Source organism: Mya arenaria, chromosome 1 (genome assembly GCF_026914265.1).
Source record: "Mya arenaria isolate MELC-2E11 chromosome 1, ASM2691426v1".
Taxonomy (NCBI): Eukaryota; Metazoa; Mollusca; class Bivalvia; order Myida; family Myidae; genus Mya; species Mya arenaria.
In genome coordinates, this window is record NC_069122.1 from 27,676,352 (window position 1) to 27,695,034 (window position 18,683).

Genomic DNA, 18,683 nt, shown 5'->3' on the forward strand with positions numbered 1-18,683 from the left:
TCATGTTTTGGCACTATTATATTATTTCCGGTACTGCACCTGAAAACACTTCCATTATGATAAGTTTACTCTGTCATACCGAAATTGCAAAAAAAGATATAACAAACTGATGGTAGTTTGGAGCAAAATAGTAAACCGACACTTAATCCACTCGCCCACAGGGATTCATATCATAAGCTGATACATATTTAAACTTTTAATGAACATGTATTGGTAGTAATTGACATGATAACGTCAATATACCATTTACGCTACAACAGCCTTGTGTTGAATGGCGTTATTAACGTATTTCAAAATCATGGACTTCAAAGACAATATTTAAACATATGTCAACAATTGTCGAAGGCTTCCTTACGTCAATATCTTTGTTTAAACACTCCTTATGATTTGCCACACTTTATTTCGTAATCAACAAAGTGCATTTTACAAAACATTTACTAGTTCCTTTAATGACCAAAAACCAAACCCATGTGCGCTTAGGCCGGAAGTCGAACCCGGGACGCACTGGTGAGAAGCGAGTGCGCTAACCGATTGCAAAATATAACTTCTTACTTCTTATCAAAAAATTGTACATGCCCATTACAGGAGGGTGTTATTAAGCTGTACTACACAATCTACCGCCTGCCAGACCCTGTACCGGAAATCATCATTACAGAAGTGAAAGACGAGCTAACAACAAACGACGCAGACGACAAAGTCTGCAAAGCAGACGACACACGACCGTCTTCGCTATTTTCCAAAGCGGCGTTGCTAGGTAACAACACTATGGACAGAAACTTAGCGCATGACCTTTCACCCCTCGAACTCATAGCAACGGTTGCTAATGACATTTCAAGTTTCCAGGAGAGTCGGGGTTTAAAACGGAAAACGGAAGCTGCGCAGTTGTACGAAAATGATGACGACAATAGTTCAACAGAGACTCAAATTAAGAGAACAGTTGAGCGTGCTATAGACTTGTGTTCTAATAATAACTCTAGCGGTGCTAATGATTCGACTTCCACTTCAAATTCATCCTTATCATTCCGAACTGATTCCAATAACACGAAAAATGTTTCGTCCGATTCTTTTGGCTCAAATTCCTCAACGTTAAATCCATGTTCACGTGCTTCAAATAGCCCTGTTACAAAAGTTTCACCTGCTGCGTCAAATCAGCCTACAGTTCAAAAGAGCGAACACGAAAAACCAATGAAGACTGACACAGCATCACAATGTGACCCAAGACCAAAGAAACCGCGCTTGGAATCTCAGAATAAATCGAACCAACATTCCAAAGTAGGGAAGAGTGAAAGGCCTACCACTGATAATAAAGCTCCTAACAAAAACGTTGAACCTGCGATTACACCGGATACATTGAAGCATAAAAGTAGTTCAAACAAGGATTCTGAATTAGTGCAAAAAGTTGACATGTCTAAATCCAACACTAAATTATCCAAAGTATCTACGACTAAAACTGATTCTTCAAAGGTAACTAGCAGTGTTTCAAAAACTTCAGCTAGCGCCTTAAACGCTTTGAGTTTTTTAACCGAAAAACTTAAGACTAATGTTCAAAGAGCGTCCCTTTCAAAGCAGTCTATAAAGGATTCCAATAGTGTAGATAAAAGTTCAAGTGATAGTAAAAAGGAGATAAGTGTTTCCAAAATTGGCGACAAAGTGCCCTTTGAATCGATAAATAGTAAGTCAACTTCATCTACATTAGATTCAAAATCACCTTCTAAGAAACCTAGTGACTTAAAACGGCCTCTTGAAAAGCGGCCTTTGTTCAAGAAAAGTTCAGACTCGAAACCAAATACACAGACGAAGATTCTGGATGTGAGACCAACTGATGTTGACGCAAAAAAGATGTCTAAACCCGACACTGATGTTATAAAGAAGACTGGTGCAAATAGTGATGCCAATGGTAATAAACAAGTGGAAACAAGCATACGGCTTGAGGAAAGTAGAAATGGTGATGAAAAGGCGATGATTTCACCTTCAACAGTTACAGATACAAGTAAAGATACTTCCAATAATAAAGATACAAGTAAAGATACTTCCAAGAATAAAGATACTAGTAAAGATAATTTCAAAACTAAAGAAACGAGCAAAGACATCTCCAAGAATAAAGATACAAGTAAAGAAATTTTGAAGACTAAAGTTACAAGTAAAGATACTTCCAAGGCTAAAGATACGAGTAAAGACACCTCAAAGGTTATAGATACGAGTAAAGAAACCTCAAAGATTAAAGATACAGGTAAAGACACCTCCAAGACTAAAGATACGACTAAAGACATATCGAAGACTAAGTATACGAGTAAAGACATCTCTAAAAATAAAGATACGAGCAAAGACATCTCCAAGACTAAAGATACGAGTAAAGACATCTCCAAGACTAAAGATACGAGTAAAGACATCTCCCAGAATAAAGATACAAGTAAAGACATTATGAAGAATAAGGATACTGGTAAAGATACTGCCAAGACTAAAGATACGAGTAAAGATATCTCCAAGAATAAAGATATGAGTAAAGACATATTGAAGATAAAAGATACGAGTAAAGAGTTCTCAAAGACCAAAGATTCAAGTAAAGACAACTCCAAGACTAAAGATACGAGTAGAGACAGTTCAAAATCTAAAGATAAGAGTAAGGACACCGTCAAGATTATAGATGCGAGTAAAGACACTTCAAAGACAAAAGAAACGAGTAAAGACAGCTCCAAGAATAAAGATACGAGTGAAGACAGCTCAAAGAATAAAGATTTGGGTAAAGACTATTCTAAGACTAAAGATACCAGTAAAGACACCTCAAAGAATAAAGCTTCGGGTAAAGTCACCTCAAATGATGGAAAACAGTTGAATGGTCATTCATCGCCAGCGGAGCTTGCCAAGGTCCAGCAGAAGTGAAATAAGAATGATCATACATGTATTTATTAGGCTTAAAAACGTGTTTTCGCTCACCCGACCGACCAATTCAATAGTGCCAACTTTAAAGTTTCTTTGATGATTGTAATTTTTTACTCCATAATTATTGAGATATACCCGTTGGTCCGCTAAATAAACGGGTGTGTGTGTGTGTGGGGGGGGGGGGGGGTTACTCTGCGGCGCTGTTCAGCATTTTTTGCTGTTCAGCATTTATACATGTCCGTTTATTATCGATAGTAAGACGAAAACTTGGAAACATAATTAAGTTGGACGCTTTGTTGCGTTTTGAAATCGGTATATACATGTGCACAAAACAACATGCATGACTGTAAATAATTTCAATCAAGTTATACTCATTATACAGTAATAAAGTATCGCTTGAATGTGACCAATGACTTCTGGAACAATTTGTCTTGTCAGGGCATAACCTATTTCTTGCTGTTAATTAATATCGTTCAAATGTTGGATAAGTAATCGCGAAGTTTAAGGGGCACAAAATAAGTAGATAGATGATTTTTTTAGCTCCAATGCCAAATATTCCCAGGTTAAAAAAGCTCCAGAATATTTTAATATGTTTTATCTATAACGAGTCAAATGATTTAAACATTAGAATGCATAGAATTAAGATTAAAGCAAAGAAAAAAACAAGGGAAAATGCATCTATCAAGTATAATCTATAACCTGTGCCTCTTGAAAGCCATCTGTTTTGGATAGTCCCATGTGTAAAAGTTCCGATAATGTTTTCCTCAGCTAATGATTTTTCTGTCTCTGCCTCGGAAAAATCTGTTCGTAAAATGCTTGATTATCTCCCTTTGTTTTGAGAAAACGTTAACTCCCATATCGGAACGGTATCAAGTAGGCGGAGCTTATCCATTCTGTAACTAGCATACGGATTAACTATAACTCTTTTCCATTATACCGTAAGCTAGTTATTGAACGTTAACAACATTATACAAAACAGCTACTCACCAACTACCCTCGAGCTTGAAACGTATAAGTTCAATAACTCGGTTAGTGGGTGCCGAACTTAATGCTTAATTTGTAATATATGGGCTATGGCATATACTTTTAATATTTGCTAAATACTGCGATTCAGGGCTAACCATTAGGTATTACTAACTACTTAAATACATTGGGCTGATGGTTCAGAACTTCGTTAGGGTTAACAACGTGATTAACGACATTATTGTTAACTTTTAAACGTTAACTATTTGACGATGTGCTTTTATGCTTTAGACTGCACATGTATTGCAAAAAAGGCTGTAACAGTTTTTGTTAGATACAGATCACAAATGTATCCATTAAACTTCCAGAGCAGTAATGATTTGAAAGTTAACAACGATGATGTTAACAACGTTGTTAACTTTGGAAGAGTTTTGAACAATCCGCCCATTGTTTAGTGATCAGGAACATGTAACAAATTGATTGTTGATTTTTGTTGATCTTTTTTTTGACGAATTTTATCAAACATATTGTTAAACAAGCTAAACAAGTGTATATAGTTCTTACTAATGATGTAGTCAAGTCGACTTGTTTTATATCGACTTGGCAAGTTGTAACACGGCGGCGTATAAACCTGTCTAGAGTTTGTCGACTTCATTGCTGTGGAGTCGACACAAAGTGTTCAACCTGATTTGTCGACAAAAGTCGACACAATTTTGACACCACGTCATGTCGACAAACAAAAAGTCGACCTGACTACGTGATCTCATCACCAATACATGCGATATACGCTTCCAAAGTAAGCAGACCCATTCTGTTAATGTAGATTTGTTATTGAAGTGTGTATATTTGACACTGTTGCATTTGTTATTATTTATTGATTTTGAATTTATTTTATGCCATATTTGTTTTAAAAACTGTTAACGAGAGAGAGAGCGTGATCTTCAGTATTGTTTATTATATAACCTGAAATCCTTTAACACTGGTTTAATACTACAAATAACCTATGACATGCCAATAAAATAATCTAACGAAATTATAATGATTGTGTTTGTACTAAATCAATTTGGATGTCCGGATGGCGATGATGATGATGATGATGATGATGATGATGATGATGATGGATGATGATGATGATGATGATGATGATGATGATGATGATGATGACAACGACGACGATGATGATGATGATGATGATGATGATGATGATGATGGTGGTGGTGGTGGTGGTGGTGGTGGTGGTGGTGATTACGCTGACGCGGATGCTGATTATGATGATGATAATGATGATGATGAAAGCAATGCATGTTTTCTGAAATAGGCACACTGTACATATTTAGCGAATTGACGTGTTTTTGGACCAATGCAAATTCAAATTTATATTCCTTATATGCTGGTCGCTGAGTATACTTTGTAGACAAAGTTTCGTTTAAATCACCTTTAAAGTAACTTAAGTTCCCCATGTCTAGTAACCCGAACGCCCGTGCTCGAGGATAAAATAGTCCGCCAATTGAAAGTAGAGTCGGAAGCATGCTGTGACACAGAAATTTGAATAAAATTGGAGTTGAGGTCCAAAATTGACAACTAATTGCATCCGCTATACGTTTAAACCATATGTACTGGTTTAGTTTCGTCACCAGCGCGGGCGTTTCTGTTCAATATCTGTACAATATAAACTATCATATATACTAAATAGAACGGCTCACATACAATTGAGACGTGGTGGGGTGTGGAGCACCCGGAGCAGAATACTATTCACACAAGTGTGTGGTTTCTGACAGAAAAAAACTTTTTCTTCAAACTTTTCCACCCAAGAAAGGTCTACGTTTTCGATATTGACCAAGCACGCTATACAAAGACAGAGAAAGAAAAATGGACCGAAAAGTACATATCACTATTCTGACATAGAAAATATCAGGCAAATAAGATTTATTGCACTCTGTCCGGTTGTTCGTATCGTACATTTTATTTTTATTATACCATTATGTAAGGTAAACTCTTACCGGTGTGTGTACAAGGTTCATAATTAGTTCAGGCTGTCGACTGTTGCTTGCTCTCCGTTCTTGCCCACATAACGCGCTCAAGCAGACGATAATTTTCTGACCTATTTCGCGCGTAGTAATATCCGGGGAGGCGGAGCTAGCCTTGTCAGTCACACTGAATGACAGGCGGAATAGGGATATCCAATCAGAAAATAGATAGTTGACAGCTCGCTTCAGCTACAGGGTTATTGATTCGCTAGAGTGGATCGAGTTTTCTCATTGGTCGATATGCGGCAGGCTTACTCATCTCGGGGACTTTCTCAACGTTAGGAATAAAGCAATGTACAATTCGCTGTAGTAACCAAGGAATGTGATAATATTGAATGTATACGTGTATGTGTGTGTGTTAGACACAGAGATATTCCACGCGAAAAATTAAAGTTCCAAATGCATTATTTAGACTCAATTCTCTATTAATATATCGTAAGCTACGTTAATTAAAATGAAATATACAATTTCTTCAATTAACGCCAAAAAATGCACATCAACCGATGAACCGCATACAATTATCATCTGCCAAACATGTAAATAAACATATATGTTAAACATGTTTAATATACAACTATCAAACTAATTGACCTTTGCACAATGCTTCGTTTTCCACATGCACCATTTCCAGAAATTAATTTATTCAGAGCATTGGCGCATTGTATTCAATTAATCGCCTTCACCCTGTAACTCTATACCAGCGTTTCCAAAGCAACGATTCATTAAGAAAATGAGAGTGTCTGCACGGACTACAATTTTCCATGGAATGAATGAGTTCAGCTAACAGGGAGATGATGAGAACTTGATCAGGTTCTCCCCTGGACAAGGGCTAATATACATGAGCGTTTTCAAAAGAATAACATCTGGGTCTCAGTGCAGTTAAGGGTTTCCCCCTGGACAAGGGCAAATATACATGACTGTTCCTTGATAGAGCAGCATCTGGGTCTGAGTGCAGTTAAGGGTCCCCCCCCCTGGACAAGGGCTAATATGACTGTATCATGATAGAGCAGTATCTGGGTCTCATGGCAGTTAAGGGGCTTCCCCCTGGACAAGGGCTAATATACATGACCGTTTTTCAATAGAGCAGCATCTGGGTCTCAGTGCAGTTAAGGGTTTCCCCCTGGACAATGGCTAATATACATGGCTTTTCCTTGATAGAGCAGCATCTGGGTCTGAGTGCAGTTAAGGGCCCCCCCTGGACAAGGGCTAATATACATGACTGTTTCTTGATAGAGCAGTATCTGGGTCTCATGGCAGTTAAGGGGCTTCCCCCTGGACAAGGGCTAATATACATGGCCTTTGTTCAATATAGAGCAGCATCTTGGTCTTAGTGCAGTTAATGGTCTCCCCTGGACAAGGGCTAATATACATGACTTTTCATTCAATAGAGCAGCACCTGGCTTTCAGTGCAATTAAGGGATTTCCTCCTGGACAAGGGCTAATATACATGACTGTTCATTAAATAGAGCAGCATCTGGGTCTCAGTGCAGTTAAGGGGTTTCCCCATGGACAAGGGCTAATATACATGACTGTTCATTTAATAGAGCAGCATCTGGGTCTCAGTGCAGTTAAGGGGTTTCCCCATGGACAAGGGCTAATATACATGGATTGTCCTTCAATAGAGCAGCATCTGGGTCACAGTGCAGTTAAGGGGTTTCCCCAATACATGGATTGTCCTTCAATAGAGCAGCATCTGGGTCTCAGTGCAGTTAAGGGGTTTCCCCATGGACAATGGCTAATATGCATGACCGTTCCTTCAATAGAGCAGCATCTGGGTCACACTGCAGTTAAGGGGTTTCCCCATGGACAATGGCTAATATGCATGACTGTTCCTTCAATAGAGCAGCATCTGGGTCACAGTGCAGTTAAGGGGTTTCCCCATGGACAATGGCTAATATGCATGACTGTTCCTTCAATAGAGCAGCATCTGGGTCACAGTGCAGTTAAGGGGTTTCCCCCTGGACAAGGGCTAATATGCATGACTGTTCCTTCAATAGAGCAGCATCTGGGTCACAGTGCAGTTAAGGGGTTTCCCCATGGACAATGGCTAATATGCATGACTGTTACTTCAATAGAGCAGCATCTGGGTCACAGTGCAGTTAAGGGGTTTCCCCATGGACAATGGCTAATATGCATGACTGTTCCTTCAATAGAGCAGCATCTGGGTCTCAGTGCAGTTAAGGGGTTTCCCCATGGACAATGGCTAATATGCATGACCGTTCCTTCAATAGAGCAGCATCTGGGTCACAGTGCAGTTAAGGGGTTTCCCCATGGACAATGGCTAATATGCATGACTGTTCCTTCAATAGAGCAGCATCTGGGTCACAGTGCAGTTAAGGGGTTTCCCCATGGACAATGGCTAATATACATGACTGTTCCTTCAATAGAGCAGCATCTGGATCTCAGTGTAGTTAAGGGGCTTCCCCCTGGACAAGGGCTAATATGCATGACTGTTCCTTCAATAGAGCAGCATCTGGGTCACAGTGCAGTTAAGGGGTTTCCCCATGGACAATGGCTAATATGCATGACTGTTCCTTCAATAGAGCAGCATCTGGGTCACAGTGCAGTTAAGGGGTTTCCCCATGGACAATGGCTAATATGCATGACCGTTCCTTCAATAGAGCAGCATCTGGGCCACAGTGCAGTTATGGGGTTTCCCCATGGACAATGGCTAATATGCATGACCGTTCCTTCAATAGAGCAGCATCTGGGTCACAGTGCAGTTAAGGGGTTTCCCCATGGACAATGGCTAATATGCATGACCGTTCCTTCAATAGAGCAGCATCTGGGTCACAGTGCAGTTAAGGGATTTCCTCCTGGACAAGGGCTAATATGCATGACTGTTCCTTCAATAGAGCAGCATCTGGGTCTCAGTGCGGTTAAGGGATTTCCTCCTGGACAAGGGCTAATATGCATGACTGTTCCTTCAATAGAGCAGCATCTGGGTCACAGTGCAGTTAAGGGATTTCCTCCTGGACAAGGGCTAATATACATGACTGTTCCTTCAATAGAGCAGCATCTGGGTCTCAGTGCGGTTAAGGGATTTCCTCCTGGACAAGGGCTAATATGCATGACTGTTCCTTCAATAGAGCAGCATCTAGGTCTCAGTGCAATTAAGGGATTTCCTCCTGGACAAGGGCTAATATGCATGACTGTTCCTTCAATAGAGCAGCATCTGGGTCACAGTGCAGTTAAGGGGTTTCCCCATGGACAATGGCTAATATGCATGACTGTTCCTTCAATAGAGCATTATCTGGGTCACAGTGCAGTTAAGGGGTTTCCCCATGGACAATGGCTAATATGCATGACTGTTCCTTCAACAGAGCATTATCTAGGTCTCAGTGCAATTAAGGGATTTCCTCCTGGACAAGGGCTAATATGCATGACTGTTCCTTCAATAGAGCAGCATCTAGGTCTCAGTGCAGTTAAGGGATTTCCATCTGGACAATGGCTAATATACATGACTGTTCCTTCAATAGAGCATTATCTAGGTCTCAGTGCAATTAAGGGATTTCCTCCTGGACAAGGGCTAATATGCATGACTGTTCATTCAATAGAGCAGCATCTGGATCTCAGTGCATTTAACGGGTTTCCGCTGGACAAGGGCTAATATGCATGACTGTTCATTCAATAGAGCAGCATCTGGATCTCAGTGCATTTAACGGGTTTCCGCTGGACAAGGGCTAATATGCATGACTGTTCCTTCAATAGAGCATTATCTAGGTCTCAGTGCGGTTAAGGGATTTCCTCCTGGACAAGGGCTAATAAACATGACTGTTCCTTCAATAGAGCAGCATCTGGGTCACAGTGCAATTAAGGGATTTCCTCCTGGACAAGGGCTAATATACATGACTGTTCCTTCAATAGAGCATTATCTAGGTCTCAGTGCAATTAAGGGATTTCCTCCTGGACAAGGGCTAATATACATGACTGTTCCTTCAATAGAGCATTATCTAGGTCTCAGTGCGGTTAAGGGATTTCCTCCTGGACAAGGGCTAATATACATGACTGTTCCTTCAATAGAGCAGCATCTGGGTCACAGTGCAATTAAGGGATTTCCTCCTGGACAAGGGCTAATATACATGACTGTTCCTTCAATAGAGCATTATCTAGGTCTCAGTGCAATTAAGGGATTTCCTCCTGGACAAGGGCTAATATGCATGACTTTTCATTCAATAGAGCATTATCTAGGTCTCAGTGCAATTAAGGGATTTCCTCCTGGACAAGGGCTAATATGCATGACTGTTCCTTCAATAGAGCATTATCTAGGTCTCAGTGCAATTAAGGGATTTCCACCTGGACAAGGGCTAATATGCATGACTGTTCATTCAATAGAGCAGCATCTGGATCTCAGTGCATTTAACGGGTTTCCGCTGGAAAAGGGCTAATATGCATGACTGTTCATTCAATAGAGCAGCATCTGGATCTCAGTGCATTTAACGGGTTTCCGCTGGACAAGGGCTAATATGCATGACTGTTCATTCAATAGAGCAGCATCTAGGTCTCAGTGCAATTAAGGGATTTCCTCCTGGACAAGGGCTAATATACATGACTGTTCCTTCAATAGAGCATTATCTAGGTCTCAGTGCGGTTAAGGGATTTCCTCCTGGACAAGGGCTAATAAACATGACTGTTCCTTCAATAGAGCAGCATCTGGGTCACAGTACAATTAAGGGATTTCCTCCTGGACAAGGGCTAATATACATGACTGTTCCTTCAATAGAGCAGCATCTGGGTCACAGTGCAATTAAGGGATTTCCTCCTGGACAAGGGCTAATATATATGACTGTTCCTTCAATAGAGCATTATCTAGGTCTCAGTGCAATTAAGGGATTTCCTCCTGGACAAGGGCTAATATACTTGACTGTTCCTTCAATAGAGCATTATCTAGGTCTCAGTGCGGTTAAGGGATTTCCTCCTGGACAAGGGCTAATATACATGACTGTTCCTTCAATAGAGCAGCATCTGGGTCACAGTGCAATTAAGGGATTTCCTCCTGGACAAGGGCTAATATACATGACTGTTCCTTCAATAGAGCATTATCTAGGTCTCAGTGCAATTAAGGGATTTCCTCCTGGACAAGGGCTAATATACATTACTGTTCCTTCAATAGAGCATTATCTAGGTCTCAGTGCGGTTAAGGGATTTCCTCCTGGACAAGGGCTAATATGCATGACTGTTCCTTCAATAGAGCATTATCTAGGTCTCAGTGCAATTAAGGGATTTCCTCCTGGACAAGGGCTAATATGCATGACTGTTCCTTCAATAGAGCATTATCTAGGTCTCAGTGCAATTAAGGGATTTCCTCCTGGACAAGGGCTAATATGCATGACTGTTCCTTCAATAGAGCATTATCTAGGTCTCAGTGCAATTAAGGGATTTCCACCTGGACAAGGGCTAATATGCATGACTGTTCATTCAATAGAGCAGCATCTGGATCTCAGTGCATTTAACAGGTTTCCGCTGGACAAGGGCTAATATACATGAATGTTCATTCAATAGAGCATTATCTAGGTCTCAGTGCAATTAAGGGATTTCCACCTGGACAAGGGCTAATATGCATGACTGTTCATTCAATAGAGCATTATCTAGGTCTCAGTGCAATTAAGGGATTTCCACCTGGACAAGGGCTAATATGCATGACTGTTCATTCAATAGAGCAGCATCTGGGTCTCAGTGCAATTAAGGGATTTCCACCTGGACAAGGGCTAATATGCATGACTATTCATTCAATAGAGCATTATCTAGGGCTCAGTGCAATTAAGGGATTTCCACCTGGACAAGGGCTTATATACATGACCGTTCATTCAATAGAGCAGCATCTGGGTCTCATTGCAGTTAAGGGGCTTCCCCCTGGACAAGGGCTAATATACATGACCGTCCCTTCAATAGAGCAGCATCTGGGTCTCAGTGCAATTAAGGGATTTCCTCCTGAACAAGGGCTAATATACATGAATGTTCCTTCAGTAGAGCAGCTTCTGGGTCTCAGTGCAGTTGAGGTGTTTAATGAGGTGTGGAAAAAGAAAAACCTGATGCATTGATTAGATGGAATTTGAGTTTAATCCCCATTGAATTGAACTGCTAGGAACCGGCGAAATTACCTCGAATCTCGAAAAATTGGAGGCCAGCTGGAAGGCTTCCATTCAGTTCCATTCAGTTCTAAGAAAGCGGTCCTTTACATAAAATTCGAGCCAATGATTATTAGAGCCAAGCGAGTTCGAGCCAACCGGGGTCCGACTGTACCGCGTTTTTGAAAACATTAATTGCTCTTTCCCGAGGTTTATGATTGAAAAAGTACAAACAACGAAGCTTGTTTCTAAACCGATATTTATTACTTAGTTGACGACATAATTTTGCCTCGCATCAAACCATTTATTTTTGTGCATACTGACAATCTTTAACCATTATTTCAGTTGGTTGCTTAGCTGTCTCTAAACACAAAAGCAAGCATCATTTAAGGCTTAATGTTTGTTGATTTTTCTCAGATTTGTTATTAGCGTTCTTTTTCACATACATGTTAACACATAAGTTTTACAGCCTGTCCTTTTAATTAAGATGTAGCTATTTGTATATACAAGTTCTCTCGTATTTATTTCTAATGTAGACATGATGTTTGCAGTGGCCCGACCGACTTATCGAAATGGTATCGCTTGAACAATTTTCTGAAAGGGACTCGTTCGTCGAATTTACGTTGGGAACATTTCTTTTTAAAATTTGTGGAAAATGAGGTTTTTTTTATTTACTTTTAAGAAACAAACTCGACGCGGCAGCTGACAGATACACATACTGATCAAATTATCATTCAAACGTCACCAAATTGTTAGCAAAAATTTTTCCACGCATCTTAATTGTGTTAATTTTCTGTTTTAATTTACTGAAATTCACACAAACATGCAAATATTTAACGATCATATGACACTTATATAAAATCAATTCAATTCAATTCACGACTTTGGTCTTTATTGAAACGAGCTCCAGGGTCTGGCTACAGCAAGCATTTCACAAGCATTCGAACTGTCACTTTGCATACAAGTCGATCTGGGTGTCTGATCAATGCATTTGGTCACGTGATCATATCAGTTGGTCACGTGACCAAGTTGTGTTGACTTTTTTATAAAAAGATCGGATTACTTGTAGTATTTCCTTTTCATTTAAGAGTATTTCTTAACTGAAAACCCGGTACCTAGCAATACGACCCAACAGAATGGTCTAATCGACGCTGTTTGTTTTTAATCAAGGCAAGTGGCGTCAATTTAATGACTCAGTATTGAACAAAATATTTATGTTCTTATACGCACTGAAACTGCTGACTGACAATGATTCCACCGAAACGTTAACTCATATATTACGTGGAATCTTTCATCTATGAAAGAGCGGCGGTTACATTTCAAATTCAAACTTCCCGATTTCAACTTTAAGTAGTTACGATTTCATCTTCACGAATTAACGATTTCTACTTCACGAATTCATGATTTCAACTTCATTTTACGGCACGTGTAGTTGAAATCGTGGAATAGTGAATTCGTGAAATAGTGAAGTTGAAATCGTTAAATTGTGAAGCTGAATTTGTAAAAGTGAAGTGTCATCAACGGTCTCTCGTGTTTATCTTTTAAAAAACATTGTAGAGCTTTTTCAAAGGAATAAGTCTTCAGCGGAAAAACGGACGTATTAATTGCATAATTTATAGCAATTGTTTTATTCATGTGAACATGTAATACAATGATTTAATGCAACGAAAAACATTTGAATAATTTAAACAAACATTTGTATTGTAATCTCGTTTGAATGAAACAACTGCTTATACATACATGTTTAATTACTGAACACGAGAATGATGACGCTTTGCGTTAGATTACCTCTGAATGAGAATGAAATGTGCAAGTATGTATTCTGTTCCTGATTGCGGACTTTGAACAAGAGCGCCGCTAATCGGACGCCAAACGCTGTTGACAGTTGACGAAGATATATGCCTTACTATTATATGTATCTCTGGCAAAAGGTGCAACGAGATTCACTTGATTATCTTAAAAGGATTTCGAGTTATAGCAACGTTTTGGAAGACGTCGACGCCGACGATGACGACACCAAGGCAATCGCAATCATCAACTTCTTCTCTTCGAAAACCAGAAGAGCTATACAATAGTATTTGCATCGTCTTTACAGTATGTTTTCGGCGTTAGTTTAACAATTTGCTGCTTTAAGTTCGTTTCACTATACATGTAGTATCACACTGATAGCCTGATCAATGTTTATCTCATATGTACAGTGATCAAAACCTGTCATTCGAACGTGGCAAATGCGCATTATGCTGGAAACACTGTCCCATAATGCTATACAAGTGTGTGAAGTTTGATTAAAATCACATTATATAGTTAAAAACGGATACGGCATTTATAATAGTTGTTAACTTAATTGATTTCCACGATTTCAACTACACGAGCTTTAACTATACTTCACTGAAGTTTAGCCGAGTAATAACTATACTTCAATAAAGATCATACGAGCAATAACTTTACTTCTTTGAAGATCAGACGAACTTTAACTATACTTCTTTGAAATTAGACCAGATATAACTATATTTCTTTGGAGTTGAGACGAGCAATAACTATACTTCTTTGAATCTTGAACGAGCTATAACTAAACTTCTTTGAAAAACAATCCATAACAGAGCGTTTAAAATTTATTACTTACTTCAGATAGCACATTGAGATAAAACAAACAAAACTTTGAACAAAAATCAAAACCACCTGGGCTTTAAGAAAAGTGTAAAACTGAAACTGTAAACAAAAGAAAATAAAATGTTAGTCTGCGATTCATTCTACAAAGCAATAACATTTAAAATACAAGTTTGTATTTACGATATAAAAAAATCAATTAAGTCTGCGAGCAGTCCAGTCTGAGAGCCGTTAAGTCTGACAGCTGTTCAATTACTATGAAAATCATGAAATATCACTTTTCAAAATAGCGGAAACAATTTCTGTGAATATAATTTAAAAGTGGTCATTTGTATGTCCTTAGAATGTCAACACAATTACTGTTTTCCGCTCATCATGGTTGTATGGACTGGCTGGTCTTGTCTTTGATATGTTGGCCGTTTTCTGACTTAGGTTGTGACTTTTTCAACATTTTTGTTTTGAAAATTTTCCCTTTCGTATATTCCTCTTTTTGCACTCCGTTTGTAAGATCCAATGGTTGGTCGCCGTTTATATCACATGACCCGTTGTCATTGGCAACATTGAGCATGTGATTGAATTGCGCATGCGCGTTCATGGGTGACTGAGCAAAACTTCCCATAATGCACATAGAGGTCGGTACAGTGATAGCGCCAATATCATTTCTAAATCCAAAATGTGACACAGAAACTTCCGGTCTCATCATGTTGACATTCATAAGGCCACGATTAAAACCGAGGAAAGCCGGTTGAATATTTGGATACATCAAACTCGGTCTAAGGTCAAATCCCATTTGTCCTTTATTTACAATAGCACCATTAAAGTGTACTCCGTTTAAGTTCATATTGGTTGTGTTATTATCACTCAAGGTTTTAACTATAGCACCACTTGATTCATTAGGATTGTTTAAAACACAATTTATCTGGTCAGATTTGGTTTTGGACGAGTCCATTGTAGGCGAACAAGGCAATCCCTGATTGGATTCGTTCAGATTTGGAGTCTCCCCATACAGAGGGGTGACAGGTTCAAGCAAAGATGGTTTCAAGTTTATCTTATTGGTTTCATTTGTTTCCATTTGCACTTTTTCATGTTCACTTGTATCATCACTATTGTCAACACCACTTTCACAAGTATCGTCATTCGAAGCGTCATTTGTAAGATGTGCCTCGTCATGAATCCTCCCACTACTCTCTTCAGTTTTATCTTGAGGTGCAGTTACGCTTCCAACATTAACACCATCTACAGTTCCATTTTCAGCGTCAGTGTCTTTCTTAGCTCGTTTTCCAACACCTTCAACCTCACTTGTCTTATCACTAACATTTTTCTTCCGAACATACTTTCGTTTTACTTTTTCCTCAGTTTTGGTCCCATTTCCATTTGTAATCTCTGGTCGAACAATAACCTCACTATTACCATTTGTTTTTGTATTTGTTCTTAAATCACATTCCTTCTTTATGTCTTGCACCTTGGAAACTTTCTTTGGTGTATTGTTCGTACTTACACTATCAGTCTTAGTACTAACACTATCGTCTGTTTTGCTGGTTTTATCGTTTGACTTAGTGTCAGCCAAAGGAATCCGCTTCACCTTATTTTTGCTCCCTTTTGGTCGACCCTTCGGTCGTTTAACAGGCATTTCTTCATTACCTTCATCGTCTTTATAACACTGAGTTTCCTCTGGTTTAAACTCATATAGTTTCTCACATGATTTGTTCTCTTTAACAGAGTCTGTTTGTGATTCATCGCTCGCAATAGTGAGAGGTTGGAAAAGCGTTAAGTGTATTGACCCCGGACTTGTATGCGTACTTGACGGCTTACTGTTATCCTGGTTTGTATCAACAGTTATTTCCCCGTCCTTAGTAGCAATGATATTTTCACCAAAGGTCTGATTACTTTCACTGACATTAACACCTGTTTCTTGAACGCGTTCACCACTACAACATATCTCAGCATTACTTTCATCCGGTTCAGTTGGTTCATTCACCATAGCGTTATCAAAACCTGCTCGACTATTTTCATCATAGTCAAAATCAGGAATAACTGTTTCTGCATCACTTATACTGTCCAGCTTCAATTTCGCTAGCTGTTCTTCCGACTCAGACATAGCTTCTTTAACAGAATCATCATCCGCAACAGACGACGCCTTACTGCCCTTTTTATAACCCCGTTTCTTCTTTAACCGCTTGTACGGTTTCGCCTTATCTAGGTCAATATCAGGTATGACGTCATCAGGGCCATCCGGAAGTTTGCGTTTCTTCGTCATTTCCGGTTCTTTTCCTACGTCATCATTCGCTGTTTCAATCGTCTCCTTTTCCTCCTCAACTTCCGGCGCAGTCGTCTGGTTTCTAAGGCCGTTGGCAGTCGTGTAGAGAAGTTTCTGGATAACATTCGGAGGCAGCCTGCGTTCAAACACAGTGTAGAACAACCGCAATGGAGCTCTCTGAAACAGACAATATGTATTTTGACCTAGTGGTTACTTTCAGGCTGGCTTCATGTATCTTGCGAAACTTGAGTCATACAAAGTACATAAGTAGATTAGTTCTCGGACAAAAGTAGCTCTCGGACAGTCGCTTTTTGGCCTCAATTTCGTAAGTAACATCAGGGATGTGATTGACCTGGCAACTGGAGGGCTGAAACCATTTCGGCCATGGGTTCTTGGGGTACTTTTTGGGTCAAAAGCACACTGCCGTAGAAGAAAAACTGGCTTTTTAGAAGCTCTTATGAGGGTTCTTCTGACTTCAAATTTGAAGAAAACTGGAACATCAACACTAACAACCAAAAGCACTCTAGTAACTTTTTTAAATCAAATAATAAATGCATTATTTTTTTTTGAGGGGGGGTCCCTGTGGCATTAGATCCGCGGAATTCCGCGAATCCGCGCACAAATCAAATCCCTGAACATAACAACGATTGGTTAGCATCAATCAGGTGCTTGCAACATTTCTGCAGGGAAAAACACTAAGCCACTTACAGAGCCCCGCATTCGGTATTCTACCAAAGTTTGATTGAGAGTTTTCCTAAAATACTTTTCACAAAACCGCCCCCTGATGGAGCACTGTCAAAATTTATTTTGGAAGCAGGTTTGTCGAAGTGTTTAAGGAAACTATAACCGTATCAAACCCCAGTAATACAACGAAGGTGGTGCTCTTAAAGCGGCACAGACTACCCTTTGTTTTATTTAAAATGGTGAAGTAAATACAAGTTATATTGGCTTTAAGTATTCATTCGTAGCAAAATGTTGCATCCCGACGTAGCATTTATGACGTTATTTATTATGCGGTATACACACACTGATTGAGCATACTTCAAACAATTAAATTGTTTTAAATTTAAATATCCTAAAAACTTAAATGTCTTTCTCAAATACTGACCCGTGTCCATGTGTATATGTAGGCGATGTCCATCAAGGAGTAATAGTCGGGCAGGGGCTCGGCTGTGTGGAATATGTCCATCTGTAAATAGAAATGTGCGAATGAATTCCTCGTGGACATTTGTTCAGCAGCAAATGATCGTTCATTGACTTGTGGAACATTCAGCGACCAAAACAAACATACTTTAGTGGAATTTGGCACTAATATCACAAAAAAGTCAAATCTCAATATCAACTAATTTAACCATATAACGCATAGTATGATCCAGATTATTGTATTCTTTTTCTATTCTTAAAAAAACGTCATTTCCTCATAGAATGTGTTGATAAAAACCTTTCGTCAAAATTTCAAAGAAAACTTATTCTAGACCAGAACATTTACTTGAGTAATTGTTAAAATCATTTGATTATACTCGGTTACATTTCATGCTGTAGAACATTTTTCTTTGGAATCTTGACCAAATATTTGAATCAACATAATCTTTGAAAGAATGCGCTTTTAAAAGGCGTAAAGCATACATTTTTAATGACTTTTGATGCGATGAGGTTATATTAGTTGAGACTGAGATTTGACTTAAGTATTTTTTTATATTGGGGCCTGGCTATGGCAGACACAGCCGAGTTTCCGCCAGTTGTGTGAGGGTTTGTACGACCGATTGCCGCTAGAGGCACATATAGCAACTTTGTAATTTTCGTCGCTGCGCGTGTAATATTATTACAAATTGTAGCACGACTTTTGGTTCGACCAAGAGGTTCTGTGTTTAAGCCCCACCG

General features: G+C 39.2%; 2 protein-coding genes across 5 annotated transcripts in view; one reads left to right on the top strand and one right to left on the bottom strand.

Moving 5' to 3' along the window:
• The window catches only part of LOC128234395 (serine/threonine-protein kinase fray2-like), a 22,194-nt gene extending 17,318 nt beyond the window's left edge, over positions 1 to 4,876 (top strand). For both annotated transcript variants that reach the window (XM_052948613.1, XM_052948622.1), the window contains exon 9: positions 586 to 4,876. In XM_052948613.1, the coding sequence (XP_052804573.1) occupies positions 586 to 2,880 (2,295 nt within the window). In that variant the 3' untranslated portion in view covers positions 2,881 to 4,876. The remainder of the gene's footprint in view (positions 1 to 585) is intronic.
• A 9,667-nt stretch (positions 4,877 to 14,543) lies between these two features.
• Positions 14,544 to 18,683, bottom strand: part of LOC128213627 (protein suppressor 2 of zeste-like) — a 39,041-nt gene continuing 34,901 nt past the window's right edge. For all 3 annotated transcript variants that reach the window (XM_052920777.1, XM_052921576.1, XM_052919974.1), the window contains exons 9-10: positions 17,911 to 17,991; positions 14,544 to 16,979 (exon numbers count right to left, since the gene is read on the bottom strand). In XM_052920777.1, coding sequence (XP_052776737.1) covers positions 14,919 to 16,979; positions 17,911 to 17,991 — 2,142 coding nt within the window. In that variant the 3' untranslated portion in view covers positions 14,544 to 14,918. The remainder of the gene's footprint in view (positions 16,980 to 17,910; positions 17,992 to 18,683) is intronic.